This window comes from Columba livia, chromosome 7 (assembly GCF_036013475.1).
Source record: "Columba livia isolate bColLiv1 breed racing homer chromosome 7, bColLiv1.pat.W.v2, whole genome shotgun sequence".
NCBI lineage: Eukaryota > Metazoa > Chordata > Aves > Columbiformes > Columbidae > Columba > Columba livia.
This window is the reverse complement of record NC_088608.1, coordinates 12,798,587-12,817,201: the sequence shown is the minus strand read 5'-3', so window position 1 is coordinate 12,817,201 and position 18,615 is coordinate 12,798,587. Positions and strand designations below refer to the sequence as shown.

At 46.9% G+C, this 18,615-nt stretch overlaps 1 protein-coding gene across 9 annotated transcripts in view; it reads left to right on the top strand.

Annotated features, from left to right (window-relative positions):
* Positions 1-18,379, top strand: part of GLI2 (GLI family zinc finger 2) — a 194,799-nt gene extending 176,420 nt beyond the window's left edge. For all 9 annotated transcript variants that reach the window (XM_065070602.1, XM_065070605.1, XM_065070609.1 and 6 more), the window contains 5 exons: positions 577-726; positions 4,068-4,232; positions 8,622-8,903; positions 11,951-12,287; positions 13,322-18,379. In XM_065070602.1, the coding sequence (XP_064926674.1) occupies positions 577-726; positions 4,068-4,232; positions 8,622-8,903; positions 11,951-12,287; positions 13,322-15,678 (3,291 nt within the window). In that variant the 3' untranslated portion in view covers positions 15,679-18,379. The remainder of the gene's footprint in view (positions 1-576; positions 727-4,067; positions 4,233-8,621; positions 8,904-11,950; positions 12,288-13,321) is intronic.
* Positions 18,380-18,615: the final 236 nt, after the last annotated feature.

Here is an 18,615-nt window from a genome sequence, read left to right as displayed (position 1 = left end):
AGTGATTAGCAGTAATTGAGGCCGAGGAGCCTTCCTTGGCGCATAGCTGGCAGATGCTGTCACCTCCCACAGCTGCCAGCCCTGGACAGCAGTCGGATGTCTTGGCTAGCTGGAGTGCAGGCAGGCTTGTCTCCTCTCCCCGTCCTCCAGCGGTGTCCCAGGAAAGGGTCCTGGCTGTGAAAATGTAGCACAGGAGGGTTCAGCAGAGATAAAAATTACTCTTTCATCCTCTCCAACAGTGGCATCAGGCAGCCTGGGAGACATTGAGAGGGGTCCTCTCTCCCGGGCACTGTGGGTCCCCATTGTTTTTGCAGCACATAGGGCAAATGTCCCATTTCTAATTGTTTGCACCGAGTGCGCTGGGTGTTGCGCACCTTCTCCTGCAGGACACACCAGACCACAGCGCTGGCTCCGGTGTCCCTGCACGTTCCTGGTGTTATCTGTGCACCTGGGACCCAGGTGCAACGCCTGGCCACAAGCACTGGGGAGGGAACAGATGGCTTTCAGAGCGTCGTGCATGCTTTGCTGGTATCAGCTCTTCCAGGAGTGACCCAATTCTCCCTTCTCTCCTACCAGCACATCAACAATGATCACATCCACGGGGAGAAGAAGGAGTTTGTCTGCCGCTGGCAGGACTGCACACGGGAACAGAAGCCGTTCAAGGCTCAGTACATGCTGGTGGTGCATATGCGAAGGCACACCGGAGAGAAACCACACAAGTGCACGGTGAGCTGGCAGGGCTGCACGGTGCATCTCGGCTTGGCAAGTGAGACACGGGACTTCAGTGGTCACACAAACGTGTGCATACACAGTCATGGTTTCAAGAAGGGCTCTCCCAGGGTACCTGCCAGCACCCAGTTCAGGACCAGTCCAGCTCCCTGTGTCCGAGTTAGAGCTACTTGTAGGTTACACCCTGTGGACAGGGCAAGTGGTCAAGGAGCATGTTTGAGGTGTTATTGGGCAAAATAACTGAGTTCAGTTATTTTGAATAACTGAAACTGAGTTCAGCTCTACCACAAAGATCCAAGGTGACCCAGGACAAGTCACTTGAGGTGGAAAAACAGCTACTGTAGTTGTTTACATCCAAGAAGGAAATCCAGAAACCCCATACTGTGGGGAACCACCTAAACCTGGTTGCATCTAAGTTGGCATCACCCAGTACCACCGCTGTGGGCTGCAAGTTTCCCTCACCCACATACCCGACTGCACAAAAGCCTCCTTCCAGCCTGAGAAGCCATCTATTTCCACACAGGCTTCAGCCCCTTTTCCTCCCCAAGGTCCACCCGTCTTTTGATACCTTCTGCTCCCTGACTTCTCCTCCTGCCAGTTTTTCATACCTCCTCCACTGTCAGCATTATGTCTTTCCTCTCCCCAGAGTGTTGGGGATGAGTTTTTTTTTTCTGCTTGGCAGATGTCTGTTCCCTCCTCCCATATATTCCTCCTCTTCTGCTCCATTAGTCCAGACCTGTTCCTCCCTGGCTCTGCCTCAGCTCCTGCTTACAAATATTAGGATATGTATGATTTGCTTGCTGTACAGCTGCTTTATCAATCTTCTAGCCCTGAAATCATTTAATTTAGAGCGTAAGCTCCCTGGGGCATCGGGCCACGTCCTTTGTTTAAATCTTCTAAAGTACTTTGCCCAGTTCTAGCACTTTACTAATCTTCCTTAAAAGTATCAAGGAATATTCATCACCAGTGTGCTACAAAGAAAGCAACAAGGGAAAGGCAGGCCCTGCCCTTGCAGGTAAAGGTACTCAGAAAACAAAAAGAAGCAGGGATTGCATCCTCTTCAATGCTATAATGGAGAAGAAAAATGCACTGCTGCACGCGCCTCTCTTTCAAGCCTCGGTTGTGTCATACTGGAGCAATGGCAAGGTTGCACGAGTTCAACTCTCAAGTCATCCTCTGCCCGCTGGAGAACTGCAGTCTCTCCATGTGAGATATGTTGCCGCAACTCTCCCTGAAGTGGGGTATCACTGGTTTCCAACTGCCCGGGATACACAGCAGCTCTGGAAGCAGTGCCCTTCTTTGGCAGAGCATTTCTTGTCCAAGCCTTTGAGTGATTTTTCAAAGCGCCATTTGTTTCAGATGAGAAGTTTGTGGTGTACATAAAGCTACAGATGAACCTAATCTCAGCCTTGGATTTGATCAAGGATTATTTCAACAGATGACAGCCAGAACTCCCACTGACATAATCAAATCCATGCGTAAGAGAGGGAACAACTGCTTTGAACATGCACAGGCTGCTTTGCTGAGAAGTTCTTATTTGAAAATGTGGCCTCTTAATGACTGCATTTTTGTGTCAGTATCCAGCAAAACCAGAATGGACACATGAGTTGCCTCGTGCTGAGTTCCCTTTGTTTTCCAGCAAATGGAATTATGTATTTCAATAACCATAAGTGACTTGAGTTGTAAAGGACTATTTGCACAGGACAGGAGAAGAAAAGGATATACTGTGCTACCTCAAAGTTGCGCCTTCCTCTATGGGCCAAATGGACTAATGAAAGTCATCTGGGGAAGGGAAACTGGATTAATCCCACCCCAACCAGCTGTGGAAGGAATCAGCTCTTGCAGGATGCTCCTACTGTCCTTGAAGAAATCTGGGTATCTCAAGAGGGCAGAGCAAGTTTGCATTATGTCCACCATCCACATCCTAGACCTTAAAAGGAAGCTTCAGTAACCCTGGAAGTCTTTTCCAGCAAAACAAAGTTATGAGGGGTAAACCTGTGCCTACGTGCTTCATGAGTTTCATGGACTGCATGTTTGCCTCACTCCTTAGCAGTGCAAGTCCCGTGCCTGTGAAGCACAAGGAGACAGGGACCATTGCTATTGCATGTAGCTGCTTTTGGCCTCTGCTCAAAAGGGCCAGACCTCTGGATATGTAGGGCAACTCAACTGCCAACAGGGAAATCAGACACTGAGCTGTGGCATGACCTGTCTTGCTCTGATGCCAGTTTCTTCACTGGCCAAAACTCGAATATAGCAGTGTGAAGTCTTGTCACATCTGGATCAAACTTGTAGACATGTTTGAGTGATCTGACTAAAATGCACGACCTTATGGCTTGCATGCATTGCATCAAGAGGGACAGCTTCTAGAAATTTAAAGTATGTTTCAAAGTGTTTGCATAGGAAGTGCAGTGTATATTTTTCAACACTCCCAGCAGAACAGCAAGTGCAACATTTAGCTAGAATTTGGAAGGCAGCCTTGCATTTCTTAAAACCTCTTCCAGTGTTTGTAAGTTCCCACTTGTTCTGTCAAAGAACTTTTAAGATGCCCTCCTTGGTTTGAGGTGAAATCCTCCCATTCTGCAAACAGGGCAGGTGCATGGAGAAGCCTCCAGCCCAGCCAGAGTGGAGGGTGGCAGGACTTACATCACCCAAAGCCTCACTATGTCTCCTGAGCTGCTCCCTCTCGTTGTGTGGGCAGCTGGTTTCCTTCCAGGAGGAAGGTTCCTGGCCTGTTTTGTCATCCAAAAATCCATCTGTCTTCAAGATTGAGAGTCTTGTTTTTTAAACTGCTAATGTCAGACGGCCTGACCACAGCATCCTCTGAGAGTAGACCCAAGCTGTAATTTGGGAAACTTCAAAGCTTGCTAGATTACTGCTTGTGTGTTAGGGAAACGGTCTGGTCTTTCCAGTGTTGATGCTAGTGAAGTTGCAAGGCTGGTCAAACTGTCAAGAAGCCATCAGTTCTCTGGGTGGGAAGGAGAGGGCCTCCGTTTCTGAGTGTGTTAGCTGCAGAGGGATGGCAGGAGGGGCCAAGAGAGCCCTGGGAGGATTGGAAGGATGTTCAGCCCCACTGGAGAAAGAGTCTCTTGTTGAAATGTCAGGTGGGTACCCAACAAGGAACAGCACCTTAAATATGATTCACTGTTGAAACTCTCAGCCTGCCTAGGGAAGCGAATTCTCCCAACAAAGTGGATGTTGTTCCCTGAAACACAAGCCCTTTAAGGGGAAGGAAAAAAAAAAAAAAAAGAAAGAATGAGAAACAGATGAGAAGAGTTTAGGCAGGGGGGAAATCAAATTTTTCTGGTTAATTAATCACTCCTCTTGCATTTTTATTTTAGTTTGAGGGTTGCTCCAAAGCCTATTCCCGCCTGGAGAACTTAAAGACACACCTGAGGTCCCACACTGGAGAAAAACCCTATGTCTGTGAACATGAAGGCTGCAATAAAGCATTTTCCAATGCCTCGGACAGAGCCAAGCACCAGAACAGGACGCATTCCAATGAGGTAAACCTGAGCTCACCGCAGTTCAATGGAGGGCTTTTTATTTTTAATTTTGCTGACAATAAACATACACTTTACACTCTGGATGCATGTAAAAAGAAACCTACTGTAATGAGAGGTTTGTCTTATTTTTTAATGGGATTTATTTTGCTGGAGAGCCAGACCACATTAGCTTTATATTTATGAAAGCCATGTTTGAAATCATAAACAGATGTTAAAGTATGCAAACTTTTTAATCGGCTTTGGAAATTAAAGCAAGCATTTTCCAAATATATAATTTTTAATAGCACAAATAGGATTGTACAGTTGTGCATGTGGTGTTTAATATTAGTGTGGAACAGACTTGCAGTAGTAGAGCAGCTACCCTGGTTCCTGACTCTCTGGAAATAATACTCCCTCCATCGTTTGATGTACAATGATAGAGCACAATGCAATGCTTTGTTAACCTTGGCTAATTAAGACCCACTATTAGTAGTTGGGGACCAGAGGAAATTGCCTTTATTGTAACGCATGTGATGGTCTGTTGCAATCAACCGCGGCCGACGATTGAAATTTATATTACCACTAATTAGCTGACAGGGAAGAAAAACAACACTGCAAAGTTCTAATAGTGTTTGCAGCCATGAAGAATTCAGCCTGTAGCCTAATTTGCAACAGTTAAATATATACTATTGAGAATGGAACACGAGTGCTGTAGATGACAGCTTTTTAAAGTGATGCTATGTCTACAAAGGGCTTGTTGGGAGTATTTCTATCTCTGGCATAATATCAGTTAGTGATAACCAAAGTTCTGTAGGTTTTAGAGATTCTGTTGGAATAAAAACAAGGACTCAAAGTCTAGGATGCCCTTCTGTGCTGTGTGATACTGAGATGGACCCAATGAATGACCTGGATCCCAGTATTATTTGAATTGGTTTGGGTGTAAATCCAAATATCAGGATTGTCCTTCACCAGCAAGGCACTTCCCCAGGAGGACACAGGTTAAAATTAATCCATATCTGCAATGGCACTGGGTAGTTTGGGGGTGGTTTAAGGGTACACCAACCCTGAGGCTAGGAGGGACCAACAATACATGCAAACTCTCATCTGCTCAGCAACCTGCATTCCCAGTAACTGGTGTTTGACTAAAACATCATTTGCTCTCTTCTAAGGCTTCTTCATCTGAAAGGCAGGCAGTCATGGTTTAACCTCACATTTCAGGTGTTAGAAATTTCTTGTTTTCCAGCCCTGGATGCTTTCTGTGCCTTCCTCCAGTGCTGGATCCTATTTACCTTTCATTGTTGTTATTTCCACCTCATAAAACTACAGTGTTGTCACTCTCCATCTTTTTTCTTGTAAGCTGAATAAGCCAGTCAAGCCACTGAAGATTCACATTACTGCAGCAATTTTCTTGTCCTTAAATCAATTCTGCATTTTTCTTCTATCCTGAAGGATTCTGATGTGGCTGGATCAAGGCTGCTTGTATAACTTTCATTGCTGGATACAGACTCACTCTGCCCAGTTTGTGCACACTGAAGCAGTATGTGAGCTACTTCTTGCCCATTCATCGCTTGAGCTTGGATCCCTAGAGCTTTTCCAGGATCCTTCCTAGGCATGCCAGAGCTTCCCTGCTGTTGGGCCAGCTGGTGTCCCATGTTCCCACATGTGGAATTTTAGCTTTGGCTATATTATTAAATGTCATTTATTTGCCGGGTTCATTTTCCCAAGTGATTCAGATCAGGACCTGCACTGAATCTGTGATGACTCCTCAAATCATCTGAGCAGAACTTGGACACACTTGAAAGGCTGCTTCTTTGGGTTCCCATCGTGCAAGAAGGTGGGGCTGTTGGGGAGTAGCATCTACCTCCTTTTCTATGGTGGACCCTGATCTAATGTGCTGACACTTGGCACAAACTGTACCAAACAACACAAAATAAAGACTAAGATAACAGATAGGGATTTTATTCTCTGCTGTTGCCTCTACTGGAAGATGCCAAAGCCTTCTCTGGTGCAGAAACAGACTAGCCACTAGTGGAAGATCTGTACTAGGCCAGCTGTGCCTTACCATGGGAACTACATGGCACTGTATGATCTTACATTTTGTGATCATGCTCACTCCTGAACTGATGTTCAACCCTCCTTGATGCAACACAGGCAAGTCCTAAGACCTGTGGGAGATCCGCATGCTGCATATAATGGGCCACATATTTGACATCCTCTTTTTGAGGAACCTATGACATGATCCTTTGCAACAGATGACATCCCTCATGGCAAAGCTCATTGCATTGGGCAGCAAGCCCAGATGAGGGTCCTGCAGCCAGCTGTGGCCACGACCAGTGAGTGAACAAACTGCACAGAGACCTTGGTTCACAAAACCACATGGATGCAAAGCAGGAGTTTGTGGCTGTGAATATTTCCCATTACCCCTTGGTAACTCTATTGTGGTTCCTAGCTACCTACTAAATATTTTCCTCTGCTTGCAGTGTTTACTTGGAATGCACCACAGTTTCAGAGTTAGTCACCCACGTCCCCTCTAAGGGGGAAATTCCAGGTTCCCTGTATTAGTCTCTGTCATTGTGTGACAGGACGTGGGTGTTTGGTCCAAACATGCTAAAGTTCAAGCCACACTGGCTTTTCTTTAATTGTTGAAATGTCACATGCACTATTTAATTTTAAACTTTCAGTGACAATTTGAATCCTTTCAGGGAATACCTTCAAAGTTACTCCTGAGAAAAGGGCTTTCATCCTGTCACCATTCTCCAGGGCATACACAAAAGTCTGGCATGAATTCATGGCCAGCCAAAGGCTCAGAGAGACATTTTCTCTAATTCAAGTGATACAAGGGTAAACTGCAGAAAATCAGTTCTACTGAGTGCATGGAGAGTTCTCCAGTTTCCCTGCTCTAAGGAGTATCATGCTGTATGTGCATGGGAGCAGGAGGGATGCATCTGAGATATCTAAATTGTTGAATGAGTTATGCCAACAAAACAGCAGCTGTGCTCAGTTCAGATGCAGGAGTATGGCCTGATGAACAAGATGGTTGTACCCTGTCAGGTGGACTGTCTGTTGTCCAAGCAACAGCAATTGTGTTATTCTAATTACTAGAGTCTGAAAAATCAGACCTATTGGGCTTAAAGGATCTTTATAAAAAAATCTTTGAACAGCTTAATGGAGGGGTTTTAGCATGTGTGGTGGGCGTTCTGTTCTTTAGTTTTTAACAGCAGCAATAATATTTCTATTATGCCTTGTCCAAAAGGTTGCACGAGATTTATAAACCAGCTATTTTACATTTTGCATTTTGGTTTACCCAGCTTTAAAATACACTAAATATTTACCTCAGGAGAGTGTTATGAGGATTTAGTTTGTTCAAGTGATGTGCCAAGATCAGTCAGGAAGCATGCTTTTGAATGAAAAACAGGCTTTCAGTGTTTTTCCTGTGATGATGCTGGATTTCTGCAAAGAATATGTAGTCCTTTGTATTTTTTCACTTAAGCTTCTGGACGAAATTACAAAACAGTTAAAAAAAATAATAGGAATGGTCATTTTGGGTAGCGTTCAAACAACATCTATCTGTTTTTTTTTCATGGATCTATCCTAGTGCATTGGCAGAAAAATACTTAGAGTAGCTGTGAGACTGAAAGCGGAACTTGTGATGAATTCAGAGCTTCCAACACAGCAGCACCAGCTCAAACAACTGCAGCACTAACACACTTTGGAATTGGAAACTCTATTAAAAAAAAAGTTGAAAGAAGAAAAGTATCTGTTTGCTGACTTCTGTTTTCAGAAGCATGGCTTCAGTCTTGTTTTCCTGTGGCAATCAATGATTCATGAATTCGGGACTGGAGTGCTATCTTCTGAAAAAAACATTGCATGCCTGTGGTTTGTTTTGCACAATAACAGATTTCAAGGTGACAGGTGCTGGAGTAGTGTGATAGATTGGGTAGGGTGAATCCAGTCATCTTGGTTTCACTGGAATTCCATCAGCCAGAAGGTCTCAGACATTTCCTCAGTGTAGACTTCCACCTTAGCAGGGAAAATGTGTTATGGCCAGTCCCCTACATCACCTCCCTCTCTAACTGTAATCAGGAAACATTCCTGTGGCCACCCAAGCAAATACATACATGGGAAAGTAGTATTAGGAAAGTATTTAATGAATTCTTAGCTGTCTTTTAATCCAGAAACTGAAAACAAGGAGTTTAGCCAACATCAAATGATAGGCCAGCTCTATGTGGATCAGCAGCAGCCCATATATCACATCCTAGAGATCACAGTCTTACAGAATCCTGTGGAACAGATGCTTCACATTTTGCTGCTGCCAGATGCTATGCTCATTGTATTTTCTTGGCTCATACACTGCACCTGGAATATTTGGATTTGTTCTAAATATAACCCAAGATTTGCTTGTATTGACAGAAACCCTATGTCTGTAAAATCCCTGGCTGCACGAAGCGGTACACAGACCCCAGTTCCCTCAGGAAACACGTCAAGACCGTGCACGGGCCTGATGCCCACGTCACGAAGAAGCAGCGCAACGATATTCACCCCAGACCACCTCCACTCAAGGAAAATGGGGACAATGAGGCAAGCGCCAAGCAGAGCAGCAAGGTTTCAGATGAGAGCCCCGAGGCCAACAGCACCACGAGGAGCATGGAGGATTGCTTACAAGTCAAAACAATAAAAACGGAGAATTCTGTGGTAAGAGCAGTTGCTCTTGGTAGAAGTTATGTGGTCCCTAATTTCTCTGACACAGTGGGGGTGTGAAGCATTTGCATGCCATTTACCTCTCCGGGCAGTTGCCCTTCACCTGGCAACTCCCTAAAGTTCAAGCCCAGAGATGAAACTGCAGGTCAGGGCACAGGCCAGTACATTTTGCACTTTCCTACCCAGCATCACAAATTCCCACCCTCATAGTCATGGGGGCCACGTGATGTCCAGTGTTGAGCTTGTCCTCTACATGCTGCGAAAGTGGGTAAAACCCTGAGTGTTGTGGTCAAATGAGTTTACCTACCTCACCTCAATTTAAACAATAGAGCAATGACCACAGAGCATAGATTGATGAATGCTTCTTGAAGCAGAAGTCCTGGCTTAAGCAGTCCCTTTTCTTCTTCTCCCTGCACTCTTCACTGTTTTTCTTTCCAGGCCTGCACAGCAGTTTTGCTGGCACATCTCTGAGTGCTGTCTGATTAATCCAATGGGGATAAAAGTAACTGGTTTATTTTTGTTGGGTATCTTAAAGCAGATTCAGTTCCCTGGTCCTGTGTACAATATGCAGAAGCACAGATTTGTTGGGATTGGCAGGGACTTCTTGAGATCGTCTAGTCCAACCTCCCTCCTCAAGCAAGCCTGACTAAAGCAGGTTGATCAGGAGTACAGAAGTTCAATACACAGCTCCCAGATGCCACAGGAATAAACATGGGAGCAATGCCATGGCCCACAGAGTACATGTTTGCAGTCAACCATGATCATGCTTTACACCCCCATGAGTGGCCACCAGCTGAAGCAAAGACCATTTATCATCCTTCTGGCCATTACAGCAGCTCTACAGTAGACAGTAGTGTGATCAATGATGCTAACAAGGTGTTTATGATGATGAGTCCAAACTCACTCAAGCCTCTTCCACCTCACCCAGGGAGCACATCTGCTCCTCAGCACACCACTGCTGGTAGAGGAGATGGAGCATTGCAACACATGCGTCACTTTTACCTTTTGATGTTTCTCTTCTCCTTCTTACCCAAAGTTCTGATCTGCTGTACCAGCTCAGAGTGGGGCAGGGCATGGGCTGCACACAGAAGACCTTCACCTGCAAAGGAGAGTGTTCCCATAGTCCCCAAACTTCTCACTAGAGCTGAAAGGACTTAGAGCTCCAAAGTATATATTTTCTTGATTTGAATCCAGGCTAAAAGATTGTTATTCCTATGAAATAACGTGCCCTGGAGCTACAAAGATTTTCTAAAAAAGGTTAAGTGATGTGTTGCTGGACAAATTACTGATGAGCAGCATGTTTCAGTTAGGAAGGAACTGAGTATTTTCACATCCAAAGTGTCTCTAATTGACTAAAGGAACAGTTTTACTGCAATGAGGCTCTGTATTGAGTTACAAAAACTGAGTGTGAGAACCACTGGACAGAATGACCTCTCTCCAATACTCTTCCTCTGTGTGTTTTGTTGTTGGTGTTTTTTTCTGTGAAAACACGGACACGATCACAGCTCCACCCCATGTCTCCCAAAGGTGTGTGCTTGTTTTGCTAGGGCTCTGTGCTCCCAGGGTTGCAAGCAAGCCGTCTCGCTGGCGTCAGAGCCATGGGTTGGATGTTCCTCTCTGTTCTCCCCATCCAGCACTGCGTGTACTTGACTTGTGCACATCTAATGCACAGCATCTGACCTGGCAGACCTACGTCCAACTCCTGTTTTCTGGTTTAGATCAGGGTGGTGGGAAAGGTGAGATCTTCACTTGTTCCCATCACTCCAAGGCCCCTTGTTTTGACCCAGCTTTGGGCCTAAACCCAAAACTCACAGACACCAGCAGGAAGTCTCTCCTAGGGGTTTTTATCTGGGCCTCAGAAGAGGCATGGCGGGGAAGGTGGGGTACAGGAGAGGGGTGATGCTGGCAATATGTGTTGTATTCTACACGCCCTTCTCACTCCTTTTACTAACATGGTCCTTTCTGTTAATTCTGTCTTTGTTCTAACAACCTGTTCTTTATTCCCACTTACCCTTCCTTACTCTACCTTCCTAAGGACAGTCGGTACTAAGGTGAGCAAATACATCCTTTGTATTAAAATACCTGTATAAAGCATGGTCTCCTGCAGACCTCCTGTCTCCAGCTAACCTCTGTGGGGTGAGGCATGGGGAGTGGTGGGGAGGGACTGGGGATATTTCATTCAGTGCAGAAAGGGGGAGGACTCAGTGCCCAAGGATTCCCTTGATGCCTTTCTCCCAGCATCACAATTTGCCATTAAATCCTGGGATTGCAACCCAATTGAGAGGCTATGAGGCCAACAGATCGAGTCAGTTCTGCCCATGAGGGCTACTAAGAAACAAAGGAAAACACCAAATCATCCTGCATTCCCACCTTTGCCTGGGGCAAAGTACGTTGTTGCCTTTTCAACCCTCCCATTTCTTGCTGGAGCTGAGCGGAGAAGCCAAGCACCCTGTCTGGTAGCAGCCACAGCCACCTCAGAGCAAGTTCAGACTTTTTAGTGTCTGCTGCAAATAAACTATTCAACAAGAAATACAATTCCTAATGTAAATAAAATAAATATTTACGGTGCTTAACTGCAAGTGGGAGTTTGCAAACAGTAAACCAAGTTTTTATCTGGCTGGGAAGTTTGTCAGCTAGCTTAATTATACATGAGGGTATTTTAAAGACAGAAAAACCTTGTGTCTGCAATACTTAGGCCTTGATCCTATGTTAGATAAGCCAGTGCTTGCTGCAGTTTATACCTTGCACAATGATGTAATGTGCTGCTTTTTTTCAAGAAGCATCCGGAGGAAGAGCAGTTGGTTTCTCTCCATCCTCCAGTTAAACTCACCATAGTTTTTCCAGATGTGGGGTGCTGCCCAGCACTCCTTCCCTGGGGAAGGTGCCCCTGCCCTCTGGTAGAGCTGAGATCCTGCAGCAGGCAAGAATAACAAGAGAGGAGAGGGCCTGGGATAGGTGAAACCTGCTGGGGAGGTTGGGTTCTTGGTTTCTTTCCATCCATGTTTCCATCGGTCCAACTCCTCTTTTTTTCCTTCCTCAAGATGTGTCAGTCCAGTCCTGGTGGCCAGTCGTCATGCAGCAGTGAGCCGTCACCCCTTGGCAGCACCAACAACAATGACAGTGGAGTAGAAATGAACATGCACAGCGGGGGAAGTCTGGGAGATCTGACAGCGTTGGATGACAACACTCCTGTTGTGGACTCAACAGTCTCATCTGGTAATTCAACAGTCAGCCTGCAGCTAAGGAAACACATGACGACAATGCAACGACTTGAACAGCTCAAGAAAGAGAAACTCAAGACAGTTAAGGACTCCTGCTCATGGGTGAACCCAGCTCCACAAGCCAGAAACACCAAGCTGCCTCCCATCTCAGGAAAAGGTAAGCCCTGGGCCTGGGCCATGTCCTGTAGGAACCCTAAAGGGTTTGACTCTGGTTCCAAAACCAAGAGTCTGCCCTGGAGGAGGATCATTTCTTATTCCCTCTGAGTCAGCCCTTGCTGGATAGGGATGCCAGGTAAAATGGAAAGCTTGGGTGTAAACACAGATGTCTGGTGATGTGCAACAGAAACCCAGATGCTCAGTGCTCCAGAGCTATGAAGGAAGGCAGAGATGTTGATGTCCTTGTTTCTGAGCTGTCCTCACTGTCCCAGTAGCATCCACAAGACTGCTTGGGTTTGTTCTAGCAGTAACAATTCCCTAAGGGCTAATGTGCTTCCTGGGAGATTGCTGGAGCACAGCAACCATCCAGACAAGCCCTCCATTGCTGAGCTTGCACTGACAGGCCTTTTGTCGCTTTGAGGGCTCTTGACTATTGCCTACAACTTCATATGCTAGCTTCCCACCGGCTGGGGATTCCTGATGGAGGCATCTTTATGATCCCTTCGGTGCTCCCCTAACCTCACCAAGAAGTCGCAAGGCTTAGCGCCTGGCTTATACTAAACCTCAGGGTTTGGTGTATTGGAGCTTCCTAGTTTACTCTGGGAGGAGCCTTTGAGTGTCAGCTTTTGGACTCTCAGTCTCCTATCCCTGACTGCTGTACATCTCTCCCAGTGAGCAGCTGCGGTTGTAGCTACATGCTGTCCCTATAGCACTGTTCACACCAGCCCTCCTTTTTTCCTACTAAGAGAAGCCCATGTGGAGGCACTTCCTCAGCAGCTGAGCATCAGCAGAGTACACATCGCAAAGACTCTGCAGCAGGGACTTGTCTTCTCTCTTCAGCCTTCTTGCTCTTTGTGCGTGGACACACAGCTGGAGATGAAGCTTGGAATTCACTGGTAGCAAAAGAAATTTACTATCATTCCTGTAAAATATTCGGGGCTGGGTCTGCACGTCTGTATTCTGGCATGAAGAACTCTACCAGGTGAAATTTCTCAGCTAACTAAACCTTTTCCTTCCCTGCAACCTTTCTTTCAGGCTCTATTCTAGAAAATAGTGGTGGTTCTTCTGTTACGCTGCCTAATCCCAGAATAATGGAGCTGTCTGTCAATGAGGTTACGATGCTGAACCAACTCAACGAGCGCCGTGATAGTACAACAAGCACCATCAGCTCCGCCTACACCGTCAGCCGCAGATCATCAGGGATCTCCCCATACTTCTCCAGCCGCCGTTCCAGCGAGGCTTCACAGCTTGGGCACCGTCCCAATAACACGAGCTCTGCCGACTCCTACGACCCAATTTCAACAGATGCCTCCCGTCGGTCAAGCGAGGCAAGCCAGTGCAGCGGGATGCCAGGTCTGCTGAACCTCACACCAGCTCAGCACTACAGGCTGAAAGCCAAGTATGCTGCTGCCACGGGGGGCCCTCCTCCGACTCCCCTGCCCAACATGGAGAGGATGACCCTGAAGAACAGGATCTCACTAATGGATGGACCAGACCCCACTTTGCCCTCCATTCGTCTCCCACCAGGCCCCAGGAGATGCAGCGATGGTAACACCTATGGCTACCCGTCAGCTGCAGCGTTTCCCCACGAGGTGCCAGGCAACTGCACAAGGCGGGCAAGTGACCCGGTGAGAAGACCTGCTGGAGACCCCCAGGCCCTCCCACGAGTTCACCGTTTCAACAGCACCAACAGCATGAACCCCTTCCATCCTCTGCACCCCACAGACAGGAGGAATTTTGGCCCCCAGGGCTATGGGCGCTCGGATGGAAGCCTCCCCCGGCATACCTACTCACCCCGGCCACTGAGCATCAGCGAAAACATCGCCATGGAAGCCATGGCTGGGGACACAGAGGCGGCCATCGGAGATGATGACATTATGCTGCCAGATGATGTGGTGCAGTACATCAAATCCCAGAGCAATGGGACAGCAGCTGAGAGCACTTCCATGGGGTACAGCAACGAGACGCAGAGCTTCCAGGGAAGCGGGAAGCTGCAGCCTCCAACCTTACCTAGCCAGCGCAGGATGGCAGTGGCTGAGGCAAACATGAGCCACTTGGGACCCATGATGGCAGAATGTCCCATGAGCTTTGACACTTCCTCAGATATGAATAAAAATAACATGCCTGTCCAGTGGAATGAGGTCAGCTCGGGTACAGTTGATATCATGTCCAATCAATCAAAGCAGCAGTTTTCACAAGAGAACTTAGCAGTGGTCCAGCAGAAGCAGAACTTTGGTCAGTACCAGAACTACAACCAGCAGCAGATGCAGCTGCCAGAGAACAATATGAACATAACACAACAGAGCTTTGCACAAAGAAACGTGGGCATGGATGGGCAGAGGCTAAACTGTATGCAGCTGCGGCAGCAGCCGGTGAGCCTAGGCCCTGGTATGAACTCCGATCTGGGCTTGCACACAGGGTATAATCAACCTCATCAGATGCTGAGCCCCAGTGCAATCAGTGGCAACCCAAATCAGATCTCTCCTTCCTGCAGCAGCATGGCAGCAAAGTCTGGACCCCACCTTCACCCTCAGCAAATGGACATGGCGACCGACCCTTCTTTAATGGTTGGCAGCAACAGTGAGCGCACAATGCCGGGCCAGGTCATGCACGAACCGAGTCAGCAGAATTATTCATCTCAGCCAACCCACCTGAATTACCCCATGGCTCAGGAGGCCTTTCATCAGCCCATCATGACCTCCAACCAGCCCAGCTTTGATCCTCAACAGAGCATGATGGCCTCAGCCACACAGGCATATCCACCCGGCATGGTCCAGCCTCGACCTCCACCCGAGCCAAGCCCAGCCAACAGATCCCGGGGCCTCCGCACCGTCCAGCAGCTGGGCTACATGAGAACTCCCCACCCCACAAACACCGTCAGCCCAGGCCAGGAGACGGTGGAGGCCATGCATAAAAGAACCAGTGACATGTTGCCAGCACCAACCCAGCAGTGTGCAGATGGCACGAGGGAAAATAATTTGATGTACTATTATGGTCAAATCCACATGTACGAACAGAACAGCAGCTTTGATAATCACGGGGACTGCCAGGTCAGACAGCAGCAGTGCGCGCTGAATAGCAAGCCAGCTGCTCTGCCCTCCCCAGGCGTGAACCAGGTGTCCAGCACAGTGGACTCACAAGGTCTTGAGCCTCCCCAGATTGATTTTGATGCCATCATGGATGATGGGGACCATTCGAGCCTGATGTCGGGAACCTTGAGCCCCAGCATCCTGCAGAACCTCTCCCAGAACTCCTCTCGCCTGACGACTCCACGAAACTCTCTGACACTGCCCACCATACCGGCGGGAATAAGCAATATGGCAATAGGCGACATGAGCTCCATGCTAACCACGCTGGCGGAAGAAAGTAAATTTCTAAACATGATGTCATAACAGTAAAGCACAAAGCCTTAGTGCTGTCTAAGGGGCTCTGCGTGAAGCAGTTTTATGGATGTGCTTTTCAAAAATAATCCGTTTCAATAGAGTAGATTTTTTTATAACTATTAAATACATTAAAGGGATTGAAAATGAAAATTTTAAAAAGTCTTTGTACAGAATTATGTAAACTATATCCAGGCAGTTCAGCACTGCAAGGGTGCACCTCTAGTGTTATTTTTTGGCTTGGTGTCCCAGCGCACTGAACTATCACCACCATCCTAGAAGACTGCATGAGCGTGGTTAGACACGAAACCCTCCCTCCCCATCAGCCCTGTAAATAGCACTCCCCATCATTTTCCGTTAGCTTCATTCACAAATAATTCCATTTTCAACCCACTCCAGAAAGAAATGGGAGGATGTGGTTTTGATCAGAATAAAAGCCATACTATGCATTCTGCTCTGATGAGAGTAGGGTTTAGTTACATCTCCAAACAAGCCCTCTGCCAGCAGTATTGTTTTATACCATAAATACCTTTATACCTTGAAAGAGCATTGATTCCAAATGGCTTCTCAGCAAAGTGCCTTACCAAGCTTTCGTGTTAAGTAGCCAAGGCCTCTCTTCCTTTAAAAATCAAATACAGTGTATTGCCAGAAGCGTATATAAAATGTACATTTATAAAAACATAGTGGTGTTTCTGAGAAAACATTGGAAAAACATAGTGATGAGACACATAAAAGGTGAATGCACTCTTTGATCAGATGTGTTTACAATGTGGTTTATATCATGTGCGGAGTGGAGCAGAGGCCTGGGAACAGCAATCACTGGGAAATAATCCCCTATGGCAGGACAGCTCCACTGTGCAGACTGACACACATGCATAACTTTGCGCCCTCTGAGCGCAACGACTTTCTGCAGTGGCCCCATGTGCATCTTTGATGTCAGGTTTCTGAAGCACACATTACCATACCCCTGTGTGGCTTTGCAACGATTTCACTTTCTGTTGGGTTTTCCATGCTAGGGTGCTCACACACAAAAGTGATGGTGATGGAGAGAGTCTGATGATCATTCCAGACCAGTCTGCACTGTGGCAGTGTGGTGGGAGCTCGTTTATCTGTCAAGGGTTCATCTGGGTGATATACTCCATGCAGGGTTCTGCCTGGGCTCTGTGCACACAACAGGCACGTGGTTGCACAGGTGCAAGGCCAAGCATGAGCTGATACAGCCTGTCCTTCAAGGAGGCTTGTTGGCATCTACCCAGTGTTGCATTAACACGTCCCACAGTCTTGGTCAGCGTGAAAGTAATCACTTGGTCAGTGAGAACCTCTTTGAAACATCCTTGGGGAAGAGATAGGAGGAGCAGGGCCTCCTAAAGCCAAATCCTCCACCAAAATATAACTGCTAGTAACAACGATCAGCTGTTTCCAGGCCGCTCTCACCTGGCACTGAACTCAGTTTTAGTTGCGTTATTTATTTTTACTGTCATGAGACAAAAGGGTAGAAGTGGTGGGTTGCATGTGCTTGGGCCGGAGGCCTTGTTTAACTTCTGACTATGTTGGATAAGGACAACTTTCCTCATCCTGCTCTTATAGCATCAGATACTTTGTACCCAGTACGTTGGAGGGCAGGGGATAAGCGTGACATCCCTCCAGGTTCGCACAGTTTGACTGGACAAGCGTCTGCAAGAGCTTTACTCTCTCTTTCCCATCTCTCCTCTCTCCCCCATATCAATATGATGTTCTCACTGGAGGCCAACTCCCTCCCCTGTGCAGGACAGAACAGCTCTATAAAGGTGCTTTCTGATCTTCCTGCTTTCATTTACACAAACTGGTGTCAGACTTATGGTTGCTGGCATGACCAGGGGCTGGCATAAAAATGCCACATTATCTTCAGGCCAGCTTTGTGATATCAGATTTGCCAGCAGCCATGCTTGGCAGCGGTGGGTTGGGGTGACCCTGCTTCCAGGTAGCCCTGGGTACAGCTGGTGCAGGGAGGTGCTGCTCAGCCTCCTGCCATCTCACCCATCCTCATCCCAAATGCACAGGGTGTGCACAGGACGCTTTTCACCCCTCCAGGCCCCCATGACTCCTTCTGATGTCCAGGATGCATGAGGACAGGAAAGCAAGCAAGGTGCCTGGCTGTTTATTTGTGTCTCTCACGAAAGTTTTGTTTAAAGGGATTGTTTTCTAGTCCACTGTATATATTCTCCTGCAGTTACTGACCTTGCCCTTGCCTTTGTATTTATGAAAAGAGGGCAGTACATACTTTAGGACATTGTATGTCGTCCTGGACGCTTAGAATACAACTGGGCATTCTATGTGCTGAGATGGATCAGGCTTTTGTGTCTCCTTCAACTGCTAATCTGATTTTTTCAACAGCTGCATAGGGCAATGATGGATATTGAGTCCCTCTTCAGAGATATCTCATTAGGAAAGGATCAAATAAAAAAGCAAAACCAAATCTCCAATGACTTGAGATTTCTCAGACTTTCCAGTGGTGGTCTTCCTTCATTTACTGAAAAAGTATTATAATAACCATTCCAGCACTGTATATATTATGTATAGAAGACATCATTACTAAAAGTACTGTAGGTGAATTGTTCTGTCAAATTTATATCTCAAGAACATTTTTAGCTGTTTTCTACATCATAAGAACAGACGTAACACGCTGAACCTGTATATAAACCTTTTGTACATTAAAAAGTAATTTTTTTCATAATTCCTTGTGCCTGTTGCTAGTGCTTTTTTTTGGTAATGGTGGCTGGTCTTGGTCTGTCATTGCCATGTCAACACAATCTTACCCTGGTGGTGCTTAGGAACAGCTGGATGTGACAGTCACTGCTGGATGTGCAGTGGTCTTGCTTTGAAGAGCTTCCAGTCAGCTATGGGACAGCGGTGACAGCAGGAGAGACAGCGAGACCAGGGTACTGCTGCAAGCACAGCCATGATGACCAG